General features: G+C 35.3%; 1 protein-coding gene across 4 annotated transcripts in view; it reads right to left on the reverse strand.

Annotated features, from left to right (window-relative positions):
* The window catches only part of GLIS3 (GLIS family zinc finger 3), a 595685-nt gene that overhangs the window by 549573 nt on the left and 19297 nt on the right, over nt 1-26815 (reverse strand). The window contains exon 2 of one of the 4 annotated variants that reach the window (XM_074197451.1): nt 14343-14802. In XM_074197451.1, coding sequence (XP_074053552.1) covers nt 14343-14712 — 370 coding nt within the window. In that variant the 5' untranslated portion in view covers nt 14713-14802. Of the gene's footprint in view, nt 1-14336; nt 14803-26815 lie in introns of those variants that run through there. The other 3 variants (XM_074197450.1, XM_074197455.1, XM_074197454.1) reach the window with 3 other exon arrangements.

A 26815-nucleotide genomic window follows, 5' to 3' on the forward strand; every position in this document is an offset into this window, starting at 1 on the left:
GGGCACTTAATAAATGTCAGTTAGATTGTGTGATGTTCTTTTGAAATATTGCAGAAAGTGACAACAAATCCATAATGCCAAGACTTTCTAATAAAACAAGTTCATAGCCAAGGATTATCGGGTCTTCCCCTCTTCTCCCTCTGTTAAAAATATCTTTTACAGAGGAGCAGTGAAGGAAAGGAAACCAGAACAGTCTCTGGATGTCTTCCACAGGCATCTCAAATTCAAAACTTCCAAACCATATTTCATTATCTTTCCCCTAAAACACTCTCCCTTTCCCAGTTTTCCTATTTCTGCAAAAGGAATTACCAGAATCCCAGTCACCAAAGCTTACAATCTTGATTTCATCTCCTTCTCAATCTCTCACATGCTCACATAACTACTCAGTTGCCAAAAATGGTTTCCAAGTTGACAGAAACTCTCATACATTTCTTTCCATTCACAAGGCAATCACCCTAGTGGGGACCCTCATCATCTCATGCCTGAATTATTTCCATAGTCTTCTAGTTGGTCTCATTGTCTCAAATCTCTCTTCATTTCAATCCATCTTCCAGTCAACAACCCCAGATTTTCTTAAAGTGTAAGGCTGACCATGCCACCACTTCTCCTAAATAAACTTCAGTGGCTCCCCAAGACCATTGGGATCAAATATGATGTTTTCTTTTTGATATTTAAAACTCTTCATAACCTGTTCCCTTCCTACATTTTTCAGTCCTCTCCTTGAACTCTACAATCCAGTTTCATTAGCCCACTTCTATTTCTTAAACATCCCCTTTCCCACTTCTGTGCCATTGTATTGACCATTCCTCATGCCTGGAAAAAGTTCTCCTTCCTCACCTCCACCTCAGTTTCTCAGCTTCCTTCACATTCCAGCACAAATTCCCCTTGCTGCAGGTAACTTTTCCAGTCCTTGTCTGGCTTCTCCTGCCTTACATTCACACTGTATATTTCTTGTATATACCAAGTTATTTTTGTGCTATCTCCTTCATTAGAATTCTTGAGATACTTGAGGAGAGAGATTGTTTTTACATTCCTTGTTTCCCAATAGCTTAGTATAGGATATGAAAAAGAAATGCTTAATAAATAATTTTTCACTGATTAGTTATAGAGAAATGGCTCATCCAATTCCTGTGTCCAGAAGGAAACCAGTTCATTTGAGAGACAGATATAAATTTAGATATAGGTAAATGAAGAAGTAGATAGATATATATATATACACATATATACATGCACACATATTTATATATATATATATATATATATATATATATATATATATATATATAAAAGACATATCTCTCAGGGCTAGAAAGGATAAGAATTAAAATTAAATGTTACATCTCTCACCCCTCTTATTCACTATGGTAATCACAATGCTAGGTCAGAAAGGCATCATCATAGAAGTTTCATTTAAAATCTTCATGGTCAATAACTCCCACAGAACTTAGCCATTTATACCTTAGGGAGCAAAGAGGTAAAAGCAATACTTCAGGGTCAGTCAACTAAACCATGGGGACAGCTTCCCTACCCTTTTAAAGGGAAACCAACCCAATATTTTGATGATATTCAATTATAGAAATTTGCACATAAAGTGTTCTATTAACCAAAGAAAGCAGGATGGAGAGAGCAGGAACCTTTAACAGATTTTGCATGTTCTATTCTTCTTAAGAGCAGAAATGTCAAGAAAAATAAAGACAAGACAAGGCTATGAATTTAGAGATTCCTTAAGAGATGCCTGTTCACCTTTAAGAATGCAGCACTGATGCTACGGCAGAGTCAGGAGCCAGAATATGTTTTCAACAAGTAGAAGTATCAATTGTAGACTAGACTATTCTGTCTAATAATAAAGCAGAGAAGGGCAGAAGAGATACACAATGATGACTTGAGAGCATGGTGAATGCTGGCACATATGAAACTGTCTCAGATGCCCATAGTGATAGAATGTATAGAAGAGGATGGTTATGGTGAACTAAATTGCCAGCTAATGGAAATCAGGGGTGAAAGGAGTAAATTCAAATTCTGTCTTATGTAGCTACTGGGATTCATGCCCTAGTTGAACTGTATTACAGTTCCTATTCTGGGAGGAGAGGACCTGGAGCCACAAGTCATTGGAATTGGAGAGGCAATCAAATACAACCCAAGGTGAAAAACAGTCAAATTCATTCTTTTTAAATCATCAACTAACATGAAACTCACCTTAAAGAGAAATGACATATGTGGTTTTGTGATATGTTTGTGTATAAGATTTATATTTACATGTGTTATATTATACATATATTTTAAATTAAAATGAATTGTGGAATTACATAGACAGCTAAATGTCACTGTGGATTGAGAGCACTAGACCCAAACTCAGGAAGACCTATGTTTAACTGCAGCTTGTGTGACCTTGGACAAGTCACTTAACCTTTGCCTCAATTTTTTCAGCTGAAAAAATGGGGATGATAATAGAACTTATCTCCCAGGGTTAAGTCAGATCATAGTTCTAAAGGACTTTGCCAACTTTAAAGCACTATATAAATACTAGCTATTATTACTATATTGCAATTATAATATTTATTGTTGCTATCCCAGAGTTGGAAGGAACCAATAGGTCATCATTAACTCTTGCTGAAAAAAATTTCATCTACAGAATCTCCATAAATCTAAGATTTTCCAAACTCACTTAAGCATTTCTGATGTCTGGAGACTCTCAACTCCAAAAGCAGCTCATTACATCTTGGTATAGCATTAATTATTAAGAGGATTTTTCTATATATTAAACTGTAATATGTCACTTATTATTTCTATTTCTTCCCTCCAAGGTCAAATAAAAGTAGTACATTTTACAACATTAGGAAACTGAAGTTCACAGAAGGGAAATGACTTGCTTAGTGTTGCACAGCAAATGAGTTGAAAAACTAGGAAAGATATCCAAGTCTCCTAATTCCCATACCAGTAGAATTGGAGAGAGTAAAGTACAAATAAAGTACTAGGTCTGGAGTAAAGAAGATATGAGTTCAAATCCAGTATCAGACACTTACTAGCAGGATGATCCTTATGTCACTTAACCTCTGTCTGTCTCAGTTTCCTTTAAAATAAAATCTGGAAAATAATAATACCTCCTTCCTTGGACTGTTTTAAGGGGCAAGTGAGAAATCTGTAAAACTTTAAGCAGAATGTCTGGATCATTGTAGGCATTTAATAAATTCTTGTTCCCTTTCCCTCACCCTCCCTATCTTGATTTTAAGTTTGCAGTAGTTTTCCAGCTATAGATAATGGTTTATCTTTATTGAGCAAAAACCCAAAACCACCAGACATGATACTTTCATTCACTGGAAGTCAAGAAATGCATGTTTTGCTAAGTTTGTTGCCAGATCCCATGAAACTACATGCATCACCACTGCCCTCCTTAAATAAATAAATGGATGCATGTATAGCTCTAGCATGAGGTTTCAACTACCATTATAGCCTGTACAGTCAGGAAACTATTACACTACATGTAATAACATGTGATTGTTCTCTTATATGTCCCTGAGAAGCAATTTTTTCCCATTCACTTACTCTAGTCAAATCCTATCAAATGAATTCAATTAAACTCTCTCTTGAGTTTGAAGGTTTGTTGGGAGTGATTTTGAAACAAAGAAACTCCTACCTAAAGTATGAAATCCCTCAACTAAATTTCCATTGAGTGTTTATGAAACCTCTACTTGAACTTCTCTAAAGATAGGAGGCTCCCTGACTCTTAGCACCTTATATTGAACTGAAATGTGTATCTATTTTTCTTCCCTTTGCATTTAGCAGATAGATGATTACAACTGGAAGGAATCCTTGTTGTTCTTCAATCATTTCAGTTGTATCCAATTCTTCATGACTTTATTTGGGGTTTTCTTAGAAAAGATACTGAAGTGGTTTACCGTTTCCTTCTCCAGCCCATTGTAGTTCAGAAAGCAAACAAACAGGGTGAAGTGACCTGGTCAAGGTCATGCAGTTAATAACTGAGGTCAGAGTTGAACATAGAAAGATGAATCTTCCTTACTCCAGGTCTGGTACTCTATCCATTGTACCAACTAGATGCCCTCAGAAGGGAGCCCAGGAATCATAAAATTCATGCCCTCGTTTTGTAAATGAAGACACTAGAACTAAATGATTTGCCTACATTCACATGACTCATTGATAACAGAGATCTTGTAGAATTTGGGGATTTGATTTGCACAACTATACATATTTTAAATGGGCTTTGTTTTTCCTGCCTTCTCAATTGGGAGGGGAAGAGAGGAAGTAGGAAGAGAATACGGAACTAAAAATAAAATAATTTTTAATTTAAATACATGCATATACAACTACATACCTAAATAAATAACAGGGGTGAGACTTGAACCCCAATATTCTGATTCCTTACTGTAGTATATTTTCTACCTCTCTATTAGGTACTATAATTGAAGCTTGAGCAGAATGTTTTATGTTTGCATATGATAGTTCTTCAGATTTTTAAAATAGAGTCCATATTACCCCCTCAATTTTTCTCTTTCCTGCATCAAACATCATCATTTCCTACTAGATTTTTTGGGGGGAAGGATTGTCTCATGAACTATTTGAGACTAAATCTCTTCAAGACAGGCCCCCATTGGGACCACCAAATTTTCTGGATGCAGGGTTGTTGTTGCCCTTTTGTTAATAATTAAAATAATTTCATTACAATAATTTATAGAAAATAAAGTACCTCATATCCATACAATAGTTCTAATTTTTCCATGTGCTTTGTGTTTATTATCTTGTTTTGTAGGATTGAAATGAAACAGAGCTAAGAACTAAACTTCATGAAATGAATCAACAAATTTAAAAAATACTCAACTTTGAATTTAAAGGGATTTAAATGGGAAAGGATGAAAGTATCATGTACCCACTATTCTCACTAACCTCTCCTAAGCTTTCAAGTATGGGGATTTTTTTTTGGTTTTGAAAATGAATAAATTGGGTATGTGGGTGCTCTGAGTTTTTTGTTTATTTTTTGGTTTCAAAAAGAAATTAAAAAGTAATTTGACTTGATAATAGGACAAAGAATCTTAACAAGTTCTAAGTTTCTAAGTTAATGATAGCTTTTTGTTTATTTTTTGGTTTCAAAAAGAATTTAAAAAGTAATTGGACTTGTTGATAGAGCAAAGAGTCTTAACAAGTTCTAAGTTTCTAAGTAAATGAGAGCTATAAAAAGATAGTTTTTTGTCCTTCATTTTTGAAGAAGACAACAACATCAGGGGAGGTGATGCCATAACAAGCCTGGATTGGATTTGAGTGAGGGGGTGCTGTGCTAAGTAACCAGACTCACTTTCTCCTCCAGAGTCATCTGGATCCAGTGGACAGATATGAATCAGGATGACTGGAGATGGCTCTGAATTTGAGGCAATCAAGGTTAAGTGACTAGCCCAAGGACACACAGTTAACTAGTGTCAAGTTTCAGGCTGGATTTACACTCCTGTCCTCCTGACTCCAAGGCCAGTGCTCTATCCACTGCACCACCTAGCTGCCTCCCAAAAAAAAGAACTTGCATTTCACATACTCTATATTCAACAATTCATTTTGGAGTTAACTTATTAAGTACCAGCTATGTATTTCTCATGTATCTCTCAGAGACAGACAAGACAGACAGACAGACAGACAGAGACAGAGAGAGAGAGAGAGAGAGAGAGAGAGATTATGTACTATGAACTAGGCAATATAATACAAAGACAGAAAATTAAACATCCTCTGCATTCAAGGAGATTACATTCTACTGGGAGAAATGGAAACATGTATAAATAGAAGTAAATGGCAGATAGATACAAAATGAATTCAGAGGAATTAGAAGGGGTGGAGGGACTAAAGACTGGGGTAATTGGGAAAGACTGTAGGGGGTAGCATTTGAGCTGAGCTTTGAAGAAAGGGAGGAGTTCCAAGAAGCAGAAGTGAGGAGAAAGCATTAGGCAACTTTTACAAAAGGATAGAGATAGAATGGCATGTACATTAATAAGTTGGCCAGCTTGACTATTATAGAGAGTATTTGCAAGAGAAAGTGTGTCATTGGCCTGGAAAGATGGGCTACAGTCCCACAGTGAAGGGCTTTAAAAGTTAAATACCAGTGTTTATGAGAAAAAATGAGATCAGTCAGATACAGTCTTTAACAGAATAAATAGATAAGATCAGGAACAAAGGTCCATCATAGCCCTATGAAATCAATGGAGAGGGAGAGAGTAAAGACCATCAGTTCCTCAGTTTTGTTTTTCTCTCAGTACTCCAATCACCTGATCTAACAACCATGATTTTAAAAAACTACAATCTTATATTTACCACTTGCCCCTTTTACTTTTGCCTCTCTTTACCTACCTTGAAGGGAACTGTTGTAACTATCACCCATTATTGATGTCAAGTTGCTGAGGAAGAACAGGGTGGGGAGGAAGAAGGAAGAGAGATTACACCCCACCACCTTCTCTTCTCCTCATACACACTCTCTCCCTCTCAACAATCTTCCAAAAACTCCCTTTTATGAGCTTTTTTTCTTCCCAGGTAGAGAAGAGATACAATTCCCAGGGCCAATGCAGGAAGCCCAAGCCTTACTGAGATGGATGTTATAAAGGGAATTTTCTTTTATCGCAGAATAAATAAAAAAAACTACTTACACTTCTTGAATAAGGAAGTGACATCATCAGACCTGTGCTTTAGGAATGCCATTATTGTATCTGTGTGGAGGGAAAACTGGAGAGGTGAGAAACTGGATGCTATGAGAAAATGTGAAGTATTTCAATAGTACAGGGGAAAAAAGGCGATGCAGAAAAAATAAGAAAAAAAGGAGGGGGTGGTAATGAAAGCCAAATTAGGGTGATCATAATAATATGAGTAAAATGAAAAATAGTCAGGGCGACTAGGTGGCACAGTGGATAAAGCACCAGCCCTGGAGTCAAGAGTACCTGGGTTCAAATCCAGTCTCAGACACTTAATAATTACCTAGCTGTGTGGCCTTGGGCAAGCCTCTTAACCCCATTTGCCTTGCAAAAACCTTAAAAAATAGTCAAGAAATATTTTTGAGGGACAGTCAATGAGACTCTGTAATTGTCAAAAAATGTGCTTTTACCTGTCTCCTGAACTTGAAAGTTCATCTCTCACTCCTATAAGCTGCCTTCTATTCCTGAAATGCACCCTTTCTCAATTTTACCTTTAAAAATCCTTGTCATCTAAGGCTCAGCTTAGGTGGCACTTTCTACTGGAAGTTCTTCTGGATCTTTTCCTTCACCCAGCCCCTATGTAAAACTGTTCTCTCCCTCTTCAAATTATCTTGTCTTTCCTTGGGTGTATATATATTATATCCCAGTACTTTTTACTGTATGGGAAGGTAGGGTCTGTTTTACTTGTTTTAGTTAAGTTGATTTGTCTTTGTACTTTCAACACCTAGATTAATGCTTTGCACATAAACTGTTAAACAAACATTTTTTGAGTAAATAAAAAATTGTCTACTCCAAGCTCCTCATTTTACAGATGACGATATGGACTCCAAAAATATGAAGTGATTTGTCCCAAGTCATCAAACTCAGTGGTACACTGGCAAGGCTTAGGAATCATTGAAACTGGATGCAAATTCCACCTCTGACACTTAAATACCTGTGAGATCTTGAGTAATGCACAATCTTTCCAGGCTTCAGTTTACTCTTCTTTGCATGCATGACCTCCGAGGACCCTTCCAGTTCTAGTTATGATCCTACAATCCTCTGACATACAGAACAAGTAAGTCCATAATCTGAGTGACTGTTGAAGTCACAGTATAAAGAAAATGTATTTGTTCCAGAGGATAACTCAATTGTAGAGTATTCATTATAATTGTATCATCAAAGCAGTGTTTCAGCCAGTCATCAAAAAGAACATGGAAACAGCTCTGCTACAAAGAACCCTTCTTTGTAATGGTAATCACTGTAATGGAATTTTAATAGTACTATGGAGTGCCTTCCCTAAAGTCCTGCTGAGATGCCTCATCTTAAGATGGAGGTGACCCTGGATTCTCTAACACTATGGAATTCAAACTCTAGAAGGGCCACCCAAGCTGGAAAGGATCTAAGGAGACACAAGGTCCAGTCTAGCTAAATTCAAAGAGGTTTATCATCAGAAATTTGGCCCCAGAGGAAATTATTTTTTTTCTGCCATAGAAACTCAAAAAGACAAACTGCTTTGGTCTGAAGGGGCTGAAATTTGGTTAAGTGAAAAAGAAACCCAAATTGATGAATTTACATATACTTGAAGGATTGAATTAAATACAGTAATTTTATGAAAACATATAAATTAAACGTTCTGCTGTTTAATATATCTAAAGTGACTTCCTCACATCCAAGAATTAGCTTATTCATCAACTATTGCTTCTAAAACCAAATTCAAATTTATGCCCATGCTAAAAGTAGCATGGTATAATCCAAAAAATACCCAATTTGGATTCAACAGCCCTAGATTCAAATCTTAACTTCACTTACTGCCTCTGTAATCTTTTGAGCAAAATATTTTGCTTCATGAGATCTAAATTTTCTCATATGCAAAGATTATAGTTTGTACTAAATTCAAAGGTTCTTAATGTTTTTGTGTTCCAGAGTCTGGTGAAGTCCATGAACCCCTCCTTGGAATAAAACATTAAGATCACAAAAGCAAACCAATTACAATGAAGTACAAAATATTTTTTAAAATATAGATTCCAGTTTAATAACCTTTAGCCTAGATGATCATGAAAATCCATTCTAGCCTAAATTCTACAATTCTATTTATTCTAAAAACCAAATGTTTTCAACCATGAATTCCCAGCTCAATTTTACATACTTAGGATTTCACAGTTCATTTCTTCCTAATAGTGTAGCTTTACCACTTTATCAAGGTAAACACAGACTTATTCCTTTCCTTTTTGACATGCAAACCCTATCTAGCAGGCAATAATCACATAAGGACAAACAGGTAGCTCAATGGATAGAGTTCCAGGTCTGGAATCAGGAAGATACCTTTCCCTAAGTACAAAGTCTGAAGTCAGACACTTACTAACTGTGTGACCCTAGGTATGTTACTTAATGCTGTTTGCCTCAGTTTCCTCATCTGTAAACTGGAGAGCTAAATGATAATTCACTCCAGCATTTTTGCCAAGAAAATTCCACATGGGATCATGAAGAGTAAGACATGATTAAAAAATGACTAAACAGCAATAACATGTTAGGAAGTGCACTAAGTGCTGGGGATGCAAAGACAGGCAAAAATAATTCCTTCTCTCAAAGATTTCACATCCTATTGAGGGAAATAATATTCAAATGACTAGGTACATATAACACATCTAGGGAATTGATGGAGAGTAATTGAAAGGGAAAGCCATTAGCACCTAGAAGCACTGGGGGAAAACACTCCTACAAAAGATGGAAGTTAAGCAGATTCTTAAAGGAAGCCAAGAATACTAAAAGGCAGAGGTAAGAGGGCAGAGCATTCCAGGCAAATGGGAGACTTCCAATATTACCTTTGAAAGCATATAAATTTTAAGGAAGCATGCTACCATATTAAGCTTCCTGATATTCAGATCTAGTCACTCTACACCTCTGATGAAATCTTCAGTGGCTCCCTATGCTCCATTTTAAGGAGTTCAGACTCCTTTGCCAGGCATTGAAATTCTGCTTTGGTTCATCCATTTGCTTTGTACCTCTCGTGCTCCAGTCAAATTGGATTATCTGTTCTCCTTCCTCCCTTCTCTGGATCATGCCCTGCATGCCCTGACTTCTGTTCCTCTACACATTATTCCCAGTGCCTAGAATGTTCTCCCTTTCTCTTGATGTTTTTGTCCTTCATTTTCAAAGAAAACCGTGACATCAAGGAGGAGATGCCATGACATGCAAGTGAATTGAATGGGGGGGGGGGGCTGTGCTATATCATCAACCTCACTTTCTCCTCCAGAATAATCTGGTTCTAGTAGTCAGATATGAATCAGGATGACTGGAGATGATTCTCACATAAAGATATGAGGCAATCTGGGTTGTGATTTGCCCAAGGTCACACAGCTAGTGAATATCAAGTGTCTGAGGCAGGATTTGACCTCTCATCCTTCTGATTATAAATAAGACCAGTGCTCTAGCCAATGCACCATCTAGCTGCCCCTTCCCTTTCCCATATTCATCTGATGAATTCCTACCATCATTTAAAGTTCAATTCAAAATGTTATCTCCTTTGGAAAGCTTTTCCTGATTTCCCTTCTTGTTGGTAGCAACTTTCCTTTTTGGACCTTATGTTGTATTTTGTTTAATGTACTTCTCTAATTCACTTAGCATGAATTATTGTGTATTGTTATATGTATTTGTGTCTTTAACTCCCCCCTACACATATACATACACACAAACACATATACAAACACATACTCTATAAACCCTATAAGAGCTTATAATCTCTAAACTTTATACCTCCCCCAATGACTAGTATTTTAACTAAAAGTGAGGATTCTGGATTATGTAATCTCTGAGGTGCCCTTCAGCTCTTAATCTCGAATTCTGTGATTCGTTGAAGGAGGAATTTTATGAGACTGACAAACAGCTTTTATAATTGGAACAAATCATGCATGCCATTCAGTAATACTTGGAAATCCATCATGCATTTGATTTACACCCAGCATTAATAAATCACACAAAAGTAGCCCCTGTGTAGCCAAGATAGTAAACAAAAGTAAACATTGTGTTTCACCTACCTATTTGGCTAGACTCAGTGAAAACTCTGGCTTCATCCACTGGAAGAATGCCTTTAGTATTTGACTAGATTGGTTATTTCTGGAACCTTTTCTGGAATATTAACTTTATTTGCTCTAAATCTGCAGGAAGCCACAGTGGAAGTGCAATGAAATATAAATGATTAAAAAGTAAAGGAGAAAAAATGTAGGTTGCTGTGTGTGTTTTTGCCACAACTTTCAGCAGCTCATATGTTAGCCACCTTCTTTCAGAGGCAGCAAGACCCTTATTGTTCCTTACTCCAAAACCTTTCTAGCTGGGCTCCATCAATTGCTTCCCAGGAAAGCTTGGGAAAAGAAGCTAGGTTCAAATCCTGACTCTGCAAGTCACTTCTCTCTGAGACTCAGTTTCCTCATCCATTAACAAGAGGCTTGACCCAGATCATTGCAAAGGTCCTTTTCCAGCTCTAACATTCTTTAATTATCATAGGCCACTAAACTCTAAATGCTTTCTCAAATGCACATGGCATGCTAAACTAATGGGTAGTTGTTGTTTAGTCAATTTTCAGTCATATATGACCCCCCCCCATTTTGGTATTTATAGGCAAAAATTACTAGAGTATATCTCATTTATAGATTAAGAAACTGAGGCAAATTAGGGTTAAATGAATTGTCCAGGGTCACACAGCTAGTGTTTGAGGTCAGATTTGAACTTAGAAAGATGGGTCTGTCCACTCTATTCACTGTGCCACCTAGCTGCCCAGAAACAAATGTTCAATATATGTTATTTAAGGCAATTTTGTTGCTAAGGAGGGTGGACAACCTCTCCATAAGAGTTTCATTAACTCAACATCCTAACCAGTTATTTGAATTCCTTTCCTAAATAAGAAAATCTCCAAGAAAGAAAAACAAAATTTCTCAGAAGATATTATTTCCATTCTGTAGATGTTTACTATTGACCAAACTGGTTTCATACAAGAAAACTAATATCATTGGCACTAAATAGGAAAAGAGTCCAAATCAGTTTGATGTCCTATGTTGATGTTATTCCAAATTTTTTCTATCAATAATAAACAGCTTACAAATGCTAATGAGTAACTAATTCCCTTTGCCTCTGAGGAAAGCAGTAAAATAAAAAATGCTTTAAAGTGAAAAACCTCTCAATTCTATAGTCTTCAAGATTGTCAAAACACTGAGATGTCTTAAATCTTAAAATATTTATATTCAAACTATGTAACATGGCAAACAGAAAATTGATTTTCCAGCTGTCTTACATACAGCCACTCATCTGCTTAATGATTTTAACCATTTATAAGTGGAGCAAAACCTATGCACAATGTTGTAATATCCCAGTTAGATGAATGCTTTCCAAATTTCAAAATTATTCTTTATTCACTGATTGAGTCAAATTACATGTATATAATCTTACTTATTTCAGTACATTAAAATAAAAAGGTTGTGGAATTTTGCATTTTCTTTTTGAAAGACAAATTGTACAAATAATTTAATGCATATAGGAAAAAGGGAGAATAAAAATGTATCACATAACTGAAAATCCACAGGGGAAATTTTATTTTTAAAATGGCAGTTATAATGCCTTGAATTTCATTGAGGCATGTAGTGATACACTGTCTTTCTTAAGTGGAATATAGAGCAAGAATGTATTGGATAAAAATCCACCTAAAAATGAAAACTGTTGTGACAAAATGTATATTTTCTAAGTATGTCTAACTGGAGAACTTCTTAAGAGCTTACAAACATTATGTTTATATACATATATATGTATATATACATATATATATATACTATCTAATAATTGATGGTTCTTCTAAGAGACAAATCCTTCTCATCATTAATTTAAATGAGTGAACATCCATATAACAAGGCACTGACTGATATATGATACTTCCCCTCTTTTTAAAAGAATTTATATCCTGGTCCTGCCACTAATTAGCAATGTAATTTTAGATAAATTATCTCCTCTCTCAGAGCCTCAGTTTCCTTTTCTGTAAAATGAAAGAGTGAAACAAGATGTTTTCAGTGATTCCTTTCATTTTTATTGGGCATGTATATTTGGTGTCACCATTGACACCAGGTCCTATATTCCTTACAAACCCTCCTACAAAAGGTAACACTGCAGATTGCAGTTCACTAGTCAAAGTGATAGAAAGGGTTCACTAGGTCTCAGTCCCATCACAGTTCAAATTTGCATTTTATGCTAAAAAGACTTTAGTACCTAAACTGCCAATGTGCCAATATGAATAGGATGCAGCCCCTGGAAAACCTGTTCTTACACTTATTTCAAATATCAGTACCAAAGATGATTGCTTGTCTTATAGCTGAACAGGGAAAGGTCAGATCTCATAGCCTTGAACAGAATTTATTTTTAATCAGTCCATGAGGTTCCTTTAAGAGAAAAAAAAACTGCCCTCCACAGAGAAATATATGGATATTAAAACAACTGCAGTCAGATGTGTTCGTCACTTGCTGATATCAATCATTACTCCCCATAATTAAGGGAGTGAGTGGTTATTTGTGCTAGTGTTTGGTAAATCAATGTTGAGTTTGCTGCTTTAAGTACATTTTATATAAATATTTAAAACAATTCAATGCTACAAATACCTTAAGGAATATGTAATTGTGAGCTCTTTCATTACAAAATGCTTATTTTGCAAGGGACATGTTCTGTTTTTATCTATTAACAATGAGCAATGCCACATGCAGTAAAACCTTATTAAGTCAACATCAGTTTATCAAAATTGTCTGTAATTCAAAAAAATACCTATTTCCTTCCCCTCCCATATGTCCTATTGTTCTTTAATAATGGTATTCATTCCTATTTCACTGAAAATGCATTTTCCAGCCCTGTGGATTTCAAATTAATGAAATTTTATAGTTCCCTATTTTCACCATTCCTTGAAATATTAAGCCATACAATTCCCACTTCAATTCTCTGAAGTCAATAACTATATCATAGCTGTAATCCTACTCTTAATATCACTTTGACATAACAGCACCCACTCTACACAAATAAAATGACTGCGATTAAGTTAAGCAACCAGTCAGTCGCTAGGTCCTCTCTTCTTCCTCTCTATGGCATTTCTATACTCATATTATAATCCTCCCTCTACTCTCCCATTCCCCAACTGACTTTTGTGAGCACTTGGGTCAATTGTTTATGGCAGCTTCAGATATCAGATTCCAAAAGTTATAAAGACGGCCAAACTCATCCCATTAGCTAGAATCATAGTAGATCCTCTGTGGTCCCTCTCTGCCCTTGCCCTACCTTGTTCCTAATCTTCCTATGTTAACTCCAAATAGCTATGACTTTTCCTTCTGTCTGCACAACTTCCACATGGATAGTCAACAGTCAAAGATGATGGCAGGGTCTGGTAATGTCATCATAATCCAGAGCCAAACTAAATTCAAATTTTCTATATTGGTCACATACCATACAAACACACACACACACACACACACACACACACACACACACACATACTTCACACAACCATAGAACAAGTTGCATTTTATTATTTGAAAACCATCTGTGATGCACATGTTGTATCATGGTTTTTAACTAAGGTCTTTGGGAAGAAAAGGCATTATTGGATTGGAAAACAAAAGGAATATCAATTTTAAATTTTTAAATAAGGAAACATAGTCTTACCTTTACCTGGATTTGTAGGAAAGGGGTTTCCAAAGTCCTGTTGTTTTGGCTTCAAAGAATGTGGCATTGGCATTCCTGGACCCTGGGGCACCTGGAATAGAGGCTTTCCATTGGTAACCACTTGTCTCCTGGGGCTCAGTGCTGGAAGGTGGATGGGGCTATCAGCTGAGTTGTTCTGAGGAGCTACCCCTCCTCCTGAGGGTAGCTTGAGATGGAGACTCCCAACAGCAGGGCTGGGGGTACTGCCATTGGATGATGGGCAAGATGTTCCTGATGGAACTCTGACAGGGGGGATGTGTTGGCCACTGATCATTCCTGGTCCTTGTGGAGTGCCTGAAGTACAGTGGAGATTCATGCTGCATGACCTTCCATTCATTGTGAAAAGTCAGAGTCTAGGGGTCAATAAATCCAGTGGCACTCCTTTCAGACCAGGTCCAGTAAATTACTCATGGTGAAGGACTTATGCCTGTTTTAAAAAACAAACATAGGGATTTTTTTAATCAAGAATTAAAATACTTCATTGGAATACTCCATATCGATAGTATCTACAAAAAAGGGTTTTTTAAGGGATACCTACATCAAAATTATACTAAACAAATTATCACTTTTCCTAGAAATTTACAATTGTCAAAATGAACTCTCAATCTTTATGAACTATGAAATCACTATTTTAAAAGTTCCTAGTGACTCCTCTAATTCCAAAAACCAAGACTTTGAAAGACTTAAAAATTCTGATCAATGTTATGATTGGGACCAATGATAAAGTATGCTACTCACCTCCTAACAGAAAGGACATGGAGTCAGAGTGCAGAATGAGACATGTTTTAGTCACAACCAAGACAGAATTTATTTTTCTTGACTATGAACATTTGTTATAAGTGTTTTCATTCCCCTTCCCCTATTCTCAGTAAGGGTGGTGATGGAAAGAAAAGAAAACAGTTTCTTCTTAACTAAAAAAATTAATTGTATCTGAAATAGCCATAAAAGTTAGGCAAGGACTCATTGGCAATCCAAATTCAAGAATACTTTTTTCTTTATAATAAAACTGTTATGTTCCCCCTTATCCCTCTAGAAAACTAGTTTCTAAGGCTGGGATTCAGTATGTATTCTTGCTCAGATAGTGCCCTTATTACATAGAATAAAAAGTGAACCATGACATGTCTCAGCTTCCAATAAGTTTTGGATAGGTAGTCACTTGCATAAGCTAGAAAGCAATGTCAGCAATGTCAGGGTAATAGCATCATATTGCCCCATGAGCAGACAAATAAATCTAAGATACAAAACCATGAACAATTTCATTTTCTTAAATTCTGGAAGGGGAGGAAGGAGAAAATGGGTATGAAAATGGAATATGTACAAAAGGGAAAAGAAGTTTAAGGCTCTAAGTTAGATCCATCCAGAATGGAATTGCCAAAGACAACAAAAAGGAAACTTGGTAATGATTGTCTGACATCTTATTTTACAAAAGAGGAAAATCAAGTAACCAACAATGGAATAAATGACCTCTCCAAGGTCATGTAGGTAACAAGTACATGAGTCAGGACTTGACTCTAAATCCACTGTTCTTATACTCCTCTACACCAGGAACCACATGTAGAAAAATCAAATCCAGAGATGTATGGGAGCGGTGCTTCCTGCCCCACTACACCAAAGTGCAGAAGAATGAGAATCCATAGTTATCAGGGCCAAGTTCTGAATCATACACCAACAATGTGGCAATGGTCCCCAATATTTAAAGTTCCCATTTGAATGTGCCCTCAGAAGTAAATGGGGGTGGGGGAGAATGGCATGGGGAGATATTCCCAAATCAAACATTTTAAAATCTGTTTTACTCCAATACTTTTTAACAAGAGACTTTTTTTTGCTTTTCCCTAGTTGCTTGTGTTATTGCCATTCCTGAAAACTTGTATATACTTTAGATATATTTTATATTGACATTGCTATGTGTATATTGCTTCCTCCCAGAGAAATGTAAGCTCCTTGAGGGAAGGAACTATTCCATTTTTCTCTTTTTTGCATAATTCTTGGAACTACTATGGTGGTTAATAAATACGTCTGGGATGGGAGCAGCTAGGTGGTGCAGTGGATAGAGCACCAGCCCTGGAGTCAGGAAGACCTGAGTTCAAATCTGGCCTCAGACATGTAATAATTACCTACCTGTGTGACCTTGGGCAAGCCACTTAACTCCCACTGTCTTCCAAAAACCAAAAATAAAAATAAAGAAATAAATGCTCAGAGGGGAAATAACTGTCTATAGATTTGCATACACATCTCCAAGATGAAATCCAATAATACTTCCTAGTTCTAAAGCAAGGTCATTTTACCCATAGGTCTCGAAGTCCAGGGCCAAATATTGATCTGCTGTATGAGGAGGCTGATATGATAACCAAATAATTTCAGCTTTGTGAAATATGAAACTCTCTTGGAGGCAGTTTTAAATGCAGGTTATAAGCACTCTTACACACTATGCTTGCATGAAGTAAGGAGAAAGCTGAACAAATCGAGGAAGCAGCAAAGAAATTAAAGTCATTATCACAATGATTCCTATTTCATTGGGATACCATTAATATCCTTTAAACAGTGTGGACCCAAAGTGATCGTGAACCACATAATAACAATAATAGCAATGAACATCTTCTACCTACTGAATCCCTACTTGTGTTTTCAACCCAGTTCAATTGCCACCCTTCCCAAGAAACCTTCTTTCAATGTTAAAAATAAACTTCTCCCTCAGACCTCTTATAAGACTGTTTTATACTTCTCTAATTTACTTCATAGAAATACTGTGAGAAAAGATCAATTTGGATTGGTATCTTAATTCCCCTCTCAGACTGTAAACTTCATGAAAGGACAGAAACCTCTGTGACTTTAATAAAATTTTTATCTTCCTCAGGACCCAGACCAGGGATCTACACAAACCCTAAATAAATATTTACTGAATGAACAAACTAATATTTATATGATGATTTAAGGTTTATAGAGTACTTTCCTCAACCCATCTATAAAGGAGGAACCAAATAAAGACAGGCAAGAGAATTCACAGAATCTCAAGGGTTGAAAGGGACCCAGCCCTCTCTTCTCACCTTACATGTGAGACCTCATTACTCCATATTTGAGACATGTTAGAAATCAGCATCTATTCAAAAAACATGTAAAGCTCATGAGCTCCCACTGAATATTTTTTTACCAGTCAAGCACAGAACACATTAGCTCAAAACATAAAATAATTTTTAAAATATCATGTCCAAGTAACAAGAAAGGTTCTTCCATTATTGCCACACAGAGGTATAGATTATCGTGCCATCAATGAGAGATGAGACTTACATAGAGATCATATGCATCATGGACAAATCCCAGGTTATGCTCTCAAGTTGGTATCTTTGTTGGAACCTTCCTTTGCCCCAGTTATCCCTTCTTGCTTATTTCACAATGCTAAATATACCACAAATATAATAAAACTGCAAGGTTCTTTCTTAGAGAGGAGTCCTCTACTTATTCCTGTTCACTTTTCCATTCTTTGTTTTTAATCCAACTGAGCTGCTTCCTGCTGTCATTTTCAAAGGTTCATAAGCTATGAGATCTCTTCTACTAAAAGAGTATATCAACTCTTTTAGATTCAAGCCTTAGGCATTATTGTTAGCAAGTTTCTCGTTTGAGAACAGCCAGCCAACTAAAGAAGTCTTTAAAAATTTGTTTCTCTTTTGAACTGAACTTCACTGTTGACACATAAATTCTACCAGTCTAAACTCTTATTTGTTATAGTCAGAATATTTCATATATATTTTATCATACTTTTGTTTGCCAGTTCATATTCGTACTTCACATCCCAAGAGTTGACTTAGTAAAACAATAAAGGACCTAGGGGAACTATGTAAAAGATGATATTCCTATCAACTTCCATTATGCTCTTGGTCTAAGTTGAGGCCCTGTAAATCAAGAACTGTCAAACAAATAGCAGTCAACAATATTCTAGGATATGCAGTGATATCAAATGCAATTGGAAAAATAATTAAAATAAATAAAAATTCAATAGAACATAGATAATTTTAATATATGTTTTCTAAGTCAATATGCAGCTAGCAGGAATCCTTGTGAATTTTTTTTAATTTGAATTTGACACTACTGATGTAAATTATCTTAGAAACAAGACTATAGGGATGTTGGTGAGGCTGGTGAAGCTGGTGCCCTTTATCCCTTTATCTCTTTTCCTTAACCACAAAATCTGCTTTGTGGAGTTAGCAACTTTGGTACTCCTCACCATGTGTACACACACACACACACACACACACACACACACACACACACACACACACCTTCAAGGAAAATCTCTCTGATCTATACAGTTGTTTCGAAAATCTAAGCCAATACCCTTTATTCCAGCATTGCCACTTAGTAGTGTATATATCCCAAAGAGATCACACACAAAAAGGGGGGGAAAGGACCTGCATGTACAAAAATCTATATAGCAACTCTTTTTGTGGGGGCAAAGAATTAGAAATTGAGGGATGCCTATCAATTGGAGAATGGCTGAACAAATTGTGGTATATAAATGTGATAGAATACTATCGTGCTAAAAGAACTTATGAGCAGGTAGATTTCAGAAAAACCTGGAAAGACTTACTGCATTGACTACTGATAATGAGTGAATTAAGTAGAACCAAAAGAAACATTGTACATAGTAAGAGTAACATTGTATGATTATCAAATATGATAGACTTAGCCCTTCTAAGTAATATAAAGTTCTAAGACAATTCCCAAAAACTCATGTTGTAAAATGTTATCCAAATACAAAGAAAGAACAACAGTCTGAATGCCGACTGAACTAAGCATACTATTTTCTTTTTCTTTTTCTTTTTTTTTTTTTGCTTTTTCTTTCTCATGGTTTTTCCCTTTTGTTCAGATTCTACTTTCATAGCATGACTAATGTGGAAATATGTTTTACCTATTTATACCCTATTTTGTTATAACCTACTCCAGATTGCTTGCTGTCTTGAGGAGTAAGGAGGTAAGGAAAAAAAGGAAGAAATATTTGGAATTCAAAGATCTCATAAAAATTAAAGTTGAAAACTAACTTTACATATAATTGGAAAAAAATGAAATTTTTTTAAAAAGAAAATCCAGCATAAGAAAAAAAGCTCATTTAGAGAGATATGATAAAAATCTAATTTATAGAGGACATACATTTCTCAAATAATCTACAGTTATTCAAGGATGTGCTGAAACTAGTTCTAACTGCTCTGAGAGAGTCAATTGTTAAAATTTTCAGTGTGATCATCAGCACTTCTGAACAAGGCTTGATTTTTTTAATTGTTAAATTATCTAGACTTTAAAAAATGATGGGGAAAATGTTAAAAAATATATATAGATTAAATTTAAAAGTGTTTCATGTATTTTTTAAAAGCTAATAATTAAATGTTTGCCAACATATCATTGGATAGAACATGAAACGCTTTCCTTACCAAGGCTCTTCAACAATAATAGTGTTAGTACATCATAACCAAACTCTATCATAATGTTATACCAATTGAAAGATTTAGAACAAAAGAACTTGAGCTTGAATCCTGTCTCTGCTATTTACTTCTTCTCTGATCCCTTATAGTTATAAATCTGTAATCATCCTAGTCATATAAATCATGTGGTTTCTTTATATATATATATATGTGTGTGTATGTATATATATACACATATATATATATATATATATATAACAAATTGCATCCAATTGCAACTTCTTTTAAACTTTTTTGAAGGCATAAAAAATGAGAAAGAGATAATAGTCCAGAGTAGTCTTTCCATCTCTGCCCTGGAAAGATTTCAGGGCAATCTTCCTAGTAATCATGTTTAAGAAAACTGGGTTCTATTCCCAGTCAGTCTATTGATTCAGTGGGTGATTATGGCAAGTCATTTTGTTTCCTGGTATTTTACCAGATAACATTTGCCATTTATTTCTCAGACATTAATTAAATAATGTTTGCAGAATCCTTTGAACTCTACAAAGAAAAGCACTTACTCAGTACCAGAAAAAAATCAAAAGAAATATGATTTACTGGCAATTTATTTAAACTGGGGAATTATCCAGCAGGACTGGAAACATGAGTCACTGTGTCTATGGTCCAAGTGACAAGTGTCTGTAGATTTTTAGACTGTGTCCATTTCCAGGTTTCTAAAACAAGAGAGTCATTTTTGGCAACAAGAACACATACAATCAGGAATTTCCATCAAAAATCTGAACAAAAACATATTTACTTATCATACCATTAGATTGGGTCATTAGGATGGAGAGGTTATTAAAAGGAATAAATAATTAAATAGCTGAGAGTTTTGTTAGAGATTGGATATTTGCACCTGACTATCTTTGACAAGATATTAATTTTGTTTTAATTTTTTTAACAAATCATCCCCTTAATTTTATATAGCTTCAAGATAAAAGTAAAAGAAAAAACTTAAAATATGATACCTAAAAAACATAGCCAGCAAGAAAAATTATTACTAGCAAGAGAAAAATATGATAAAGCCAGGAAGAGCAGTTTAGAGATAAAAGAAACCACATTTAAATATATCCACATTCCAGTTTTCCACAATAACTATCCGTTATAGACTTTCCAGTATCAGACTCCAGAATAAAAAACTCATGTTAGTCTATTTTAGATATATATGCCAGCTCCAAAACAATAGTAACATAGTATAACTCTATGGGCACCTTTCTTTTCAACAACTTATTGACAAATTGAGTTGAATAGAATATAAAATAGTATGTGAAGTTCAGTGGACTTTCCACTTCCAACTAAATGGTAATAGAATGTTTCACTGATGTTTAAAGCCTTCCATAGTTCAGTTCTAATCTATTTTCAAGGCTGATAACATACTTCTTACACAATGTTCCATCTAAACCATCTCCTCCCTCATCACTTTTTTCATGTACCAGAATGTCTATTTTCCCAGCACCCAGTTCAAATACTATTCTCCAAAAAGATTTTTCCCAATCCCTTCCCCAGTTATGTATTTTCCCACAAGAAAATTGTCTTGTATGTATTTTGTATATATACATAAATATCTGTTTATACTCATGTTGTCTCTGTTAACATAATGTTGGCTTCTTGAGGACAGGCATTGTTTTATTTTTATCTTTCTATCTTCAATTCTCAACTTAGAGCTTGGCACAAAATAAGTATTTAATAAATATGCATTGATTATGTTCTCTTATCTCTACTCTGGACTACCTCTATACCTGCAACCTATACTTCTTGAAGTTTGTTCCTTCCTGCAAGAACCAAGATGCCATCTCCTTTATGATATTTTCTTGACCTCTCTAAACAACCCTAATTGCCTTCTACCAAAAGTGAATTCTGGGGCCAGCTAGGTGGCGTAGTGGATAAAGCACCAGCCTTAGAGTCAGGAGTACCTGGGTTCAAATCCAGTCTCAGACACTTAATAGTTGCCTAGCTGTGTGGCCTTGGGCAAGCCACTTAGCCCCATTTGCCTTGCAAAAACTAAAAAAAAAAGTGATTCCTTTTCTTTAAAGTTATCATAGTATTTCCCTGGATCTTTCCTACATATTATAAAATTCAATTAGAATTTATTAAACACCTACAATATTTCAGGCATTGTGTTAAGGATACAAATTTAAAAAAGAAAAATAGTTCCTGTCCTCAAGAAGTTTACAATCTGATGGAAAGAAAACAACACATAAAAGACTGAAAAGGCAGAGGAGAGTATCCAATTCAGGAGCATAGTAGAAAAGTCAAAGTAGTCGCTTAGTGCAGACAAAGTGAGAAAAAAATGTCTTAGCTGAGTTGCCTCCTTAAATGAAGGTTTTTGAACTTCATGGTTTAACTCTCCAATCAGAAGGACAGAGAGAGAGGTGATTAGTTAGAACATCAAGACTGATGGAATCATACAGGTTTTCTCAAAAATAAGCTTCCTGGGAAGATGACAGAAAAAAGTCAGGGACTAGACTGAGTGCCCCCAAATTCCCCTCTAAACAATTTTAAAATAATGCCTCAAAATGAATTCTGGAGCAACAAAACCCACAAAAGGATAGGGTGAAACAATTTTCCATCATAAGACTATTTAGAGGGTTGACAGGAAAAGTCTTTCACACAGGCAATGCACCTGCGGGACAGTAGCAGGTCTGGTCTCAGCAAGCCAACAGCAGCCTTTGGAGGCAATTGAATCTGAATCAACTGCTTTCAGAGTTCTCAGTCCATAGATAGTAAGGGAATTGGACCAACTGGTCAGAAAAATATTATAGGGACCCTTCATTTTTAACTTTTTTGTTTTTGAAAGGCAATGAGCTTAAGTGACTTGCCCAAGGTCACACAACTAGATAATTATTATGTGTCTGAGGCTAGATTTGAACTCAGGTCATCCTGACTCCCTGACTAGTACTCTATCCACTGCACCACCTAGTTGTCCCTAGGGACTCTTTTGTTGATGCTGCATACAGGACTCTGTTGTCCATACACAGATCCAGTTGCAAAAGCAGAGCAAAGAAAATCATTAGCCCATCAGAGCTTATGGACTCAGGGGAATAAGTTCCTGGTCAAAGTTCTAGGACAGAAAAAAACACTTGAGGTTTATCACAGACCAAAGCACAGCCTAAGAGAGTCATAAACACATGTCTCTTCTTAGATCATACTAACTTGAAAGAACTAAAAATGTATAGACCCCAGAAGTAGCTCTGGAAACTATTGCACAAAAAAAACCTGAAGTTTGGCATAGTACTCCCAGAGAAGAGCCCACCTTTAATATACAGTTAAAAGTAAAGAAAACTTCTGAGAAAATAAGCAAACAAAAAAAAAAAAAGAATCTGACCACAGAAAGTTACTATGATGACAAGGAAGACCAAAACATAAACTCAGAGAAGACAATAAAGTCAAAACTTCTGCATTCAAAAACCTCAAAGAAAAATGTGAATTGTATCAGGACCAAAAAGAATCTTTGGAAGAACTCAAAAAGTATTTTTAAAAATCAAATAAGAGAGGGAGAGGAAAATTGGTAAATCAAATTATGATGAAGAAAGGAAATTATGAGAAAAGAAAAGTCAATGGCTTAGTAAAGGAAAAATAGAAAAAATACTGAAAAAAAAAAAACAAAATAGACCAAATGGTAAAAGAAGCACAAAAATCCACTGAAAAGAACTCCTTAAAAAGCAGAATTGGCCAGAATAGGAAAAGATGTATAAAAATTGACTGAAGAAGAGAATTACTTAAAAGTAAAATGTTCAGATGGAAAAGGAGGTACAAAAGTTCACTAAAGAAAATAATTCCTTAAAAATTAGAATTGGGCAAGTGAAAGCTAATGACTCCATGAAAATCAAGCATAAATAAAAACAAAATCAAAAGAAGGAAAAATAAAATAAAATATCTCAGTGAAAAAAATAATTGACCTGGATGATAATTGATTGAGGAGAGAAAATTTAAGAATTATTGGATTTCCTGAAAGTTATGATCAAAAAAAAGAATCTGGACATCACATTTCAAGAAATGATCAAGGAAAACTACCCTGATATCCTAGAACCAGGGGGTAAATTAGAAACTGAAATAATCCATTGGTCATCTGAATAAAATCTCAAAATGAAAACTTCCAGGAATATTTTAGCCAAATTCCAGAGCTCCTAAGTCAAGGAGAAAATAAGGCAAGTAACCAGAAAGAAAAAATTCAAATATGGAGTCACAGTCAGGATAACACAAGATATAGCAGTTTCTATATTAAAAAATCAGAAGACTTGGAATTTACCAAAGGGCAAAATATCTAGGATTATAACCAAGAATCCCATATCAGTAAAACTGAGTATAATCCTTTGGGGGAGGGAGGAATGGACGTTCAATGAAACAGAGGACCATCCTGTTGAAAAGACCAGAGCTAGGTAGAAAATTTGACTTTCAAATACAAGACTCAAGAGGAACATATAAAAATGAATAGGAAAGAGAAATCATATGGAATTCAATAAGATTACACTATTTATATTCTTACATGAGAAAATGATACCTGTAACTCCTAAAAGCTTTCTCATTATTAGGGAAGTAAGAAGGAATATAGATAAATAGTAGATGGATGAATGGATGGATGGAGGGATGGAAGGATAGAGACAGAGAAAAGAGGACAAGAGAGAGGGCACAGATGTGAGTTGGAAATGATAAAATGATAGCTAAAACTAAAATTAAGGATTAAGAAAGAAGAAAATACAGAGGGAAGGGAGAGCTAAAATAGTGCAATTATCTGACATGAAAGTGGTGAAAGAATTTTTACAATGGAAGGTAAAATGAAGAAAATGGTGGGGGGGGGTCTTGAACCTTACTTTCATTGGAATTGACTCAAAGAGGGAAATAATATACACATGCAGTTAATATAGACATATTTTATCCTACAGAAAAATTGGAGATATAAGGGAATAAGAAGAGAGAGAGAGAGAGAGAGAGAGAGAGAGAGAGAGAGAGAGAGAGAGAGAGTCTAATGAATGGAAGGTGGATTGAGAAAATAGTAGTTGGAAGAAAACTACTTTTGATGTTGGACAGTGTGAAAGAAGAGAGTAGAAAAAATTAAGGAAAAGAGGATATAGAGAAATAATCATCATTACTGTGTAAAGAAACTTCAGCAAGTTTCTCTGATAAAGGTTTCATTTTTCAATAAATAGAGAACTGAGTTAAATTTATAAGAATGTAAGTCATTCTCCAATTAATAAATGGCCAAAAGATATGAACTAGCAGTTTTCAAACAAAGTAATCAAAGCTATATATAGTCATTTGAAAAAAATGTTTTAAATCACTGCTGATTAGAGAAATGCAAATTTGAAAAACTCTGAAAAACTGGGACATTAACTTCACTATTAGTGGGGTTCTAAACTGATCTACCATTCTGGAAAGCATTTTGAAACTATTCCCAAAGGACAATAAAAGTGTGCATAACTTTTATGTCTCAGCAATACCACTACTAGGTAAGTTAAGTGAGTTAAGTGAGAAAGTTAAGTGAGAAAAATCTATATTCACAATAATATTTTAGCTGCTCTTTTTGTGGTGGAAAAGAATTTTATGTTGAGGGTATGCCATCAATTGAGGAATGACTGAACAAGTTTGTGGCAGATGGTTGTAATGTAATACCATAAGAAATGATGAGCAGTATGCTCTCAGAAAAACCTCAAAGACATAGATGAATTGATGCAGAGTGAAGTAAGCAGAGCCAGGAAAACATTGTACATTGTAACAGCAATATTGTACAATGATCAGTTGTGAATGATTTAGCTATATTTATGATTAAAAATGATATATACCTTCACAGAAAGAACTGATAGTCTAAAAATTGGAGCATACTTTTTTACTTTATTTTCCTTTTGTTTGTGTTTTCTTTCACATGACTAATATGGAAATGTGTTTTGTATGACTTTACATGTATAACCTGTACCAAACAACCTGCCTTCTCAAGAAGGGTGTAGGGGAGAGGAGGAAAAAGGGAGAATTTTTTTTAAAATGAATGTTAAAATTGTTTCTACATGTAATTGGGTAAAATATTATATAATAAGAAAAAAATAAATATTAGTTTTCTTCTAAGAAACAAAGAAAAAGCAGACTTACAAGATCCTGGTACTACTTTTTCTGGTCTCCTAATTATTTATGCAAAGAGTGTATATATAAATATATACATATATACAGAAGCAAAAGTCTCATCAACCTCCAAATTTGGGTTAACAAGATTAAAGGATAAGTACTTTGCTCTGGTATTAATACTTCTCCCTATTAGTGCAAAATGAGGCAGCTAGGTGGCTCAATAGATAGAACATTAGGTCTGGAAAGACCTCACTTCAAATCCAGCATCAGACACTTACCAGTTGTATGTCCTGGACAAGTCACAACTTATGTTTATTTTCTTAGAGAAGGAGATAGAAAACCCATTCCAGTATCCTTGCTAAGAAAACCCCATGAATAGTATTGGTGTGATGTCATGAAGAGTCAGATACAACTGAACAACAACAAAAACATACAGTGCAAAAAGCCTTACTAGCACCCTCAGATAAAATCAATGATGTCTCTTTTGCAAGTGCTGAGGTTCAAGTCACTGTACTAAACCTGGGGATACAAAAAGAGAATCAAACGATAGTCACTGCCCTCACCATTTAATGGAAGACAACCAAATAAACAAATAAATACAAAGCAAGCTATATGCAAGATATATAGAAAATAATTATACAGGGTTGGGAAAATCTTCCTATTGAAGGAAGTTAAGAAAGAGACAGAGAGAGCAATCCATGTATAGGGAAATCCATGTGTGGAAAATTCTGGGAGCCCAGAGATGGAATGCCTTTTTTCATGGAACAGCAAAGAGGCCAGTGTCACTGGACTGGATAAAACATGGTGGAGCATAATGTGTAGGAAAACTGAAAAAAGGGTCTTTGAACACTAAATAAAAATTTTATATTTGATCCTGGAGGTAATTGGGAGGTACAGTTGTTTATTAGTTTGAGCAAAGTTGGGAAGGATATGGCA

Source organism: Macrotis lagotis, chromosome 8 (genome assembly GCF_037893015.1).
Source record: "Macrotis lagotis isolate mMagLag1 chromosome 8, bilby.v1.9.chrom.fasta, whole genome shotgun sequence".
NCBI lineage: Eukaryota > Metazoa > Chordata > Mammalia > Peramelemorphia > Peramelidae > Macrotis > Macrotis lagotis.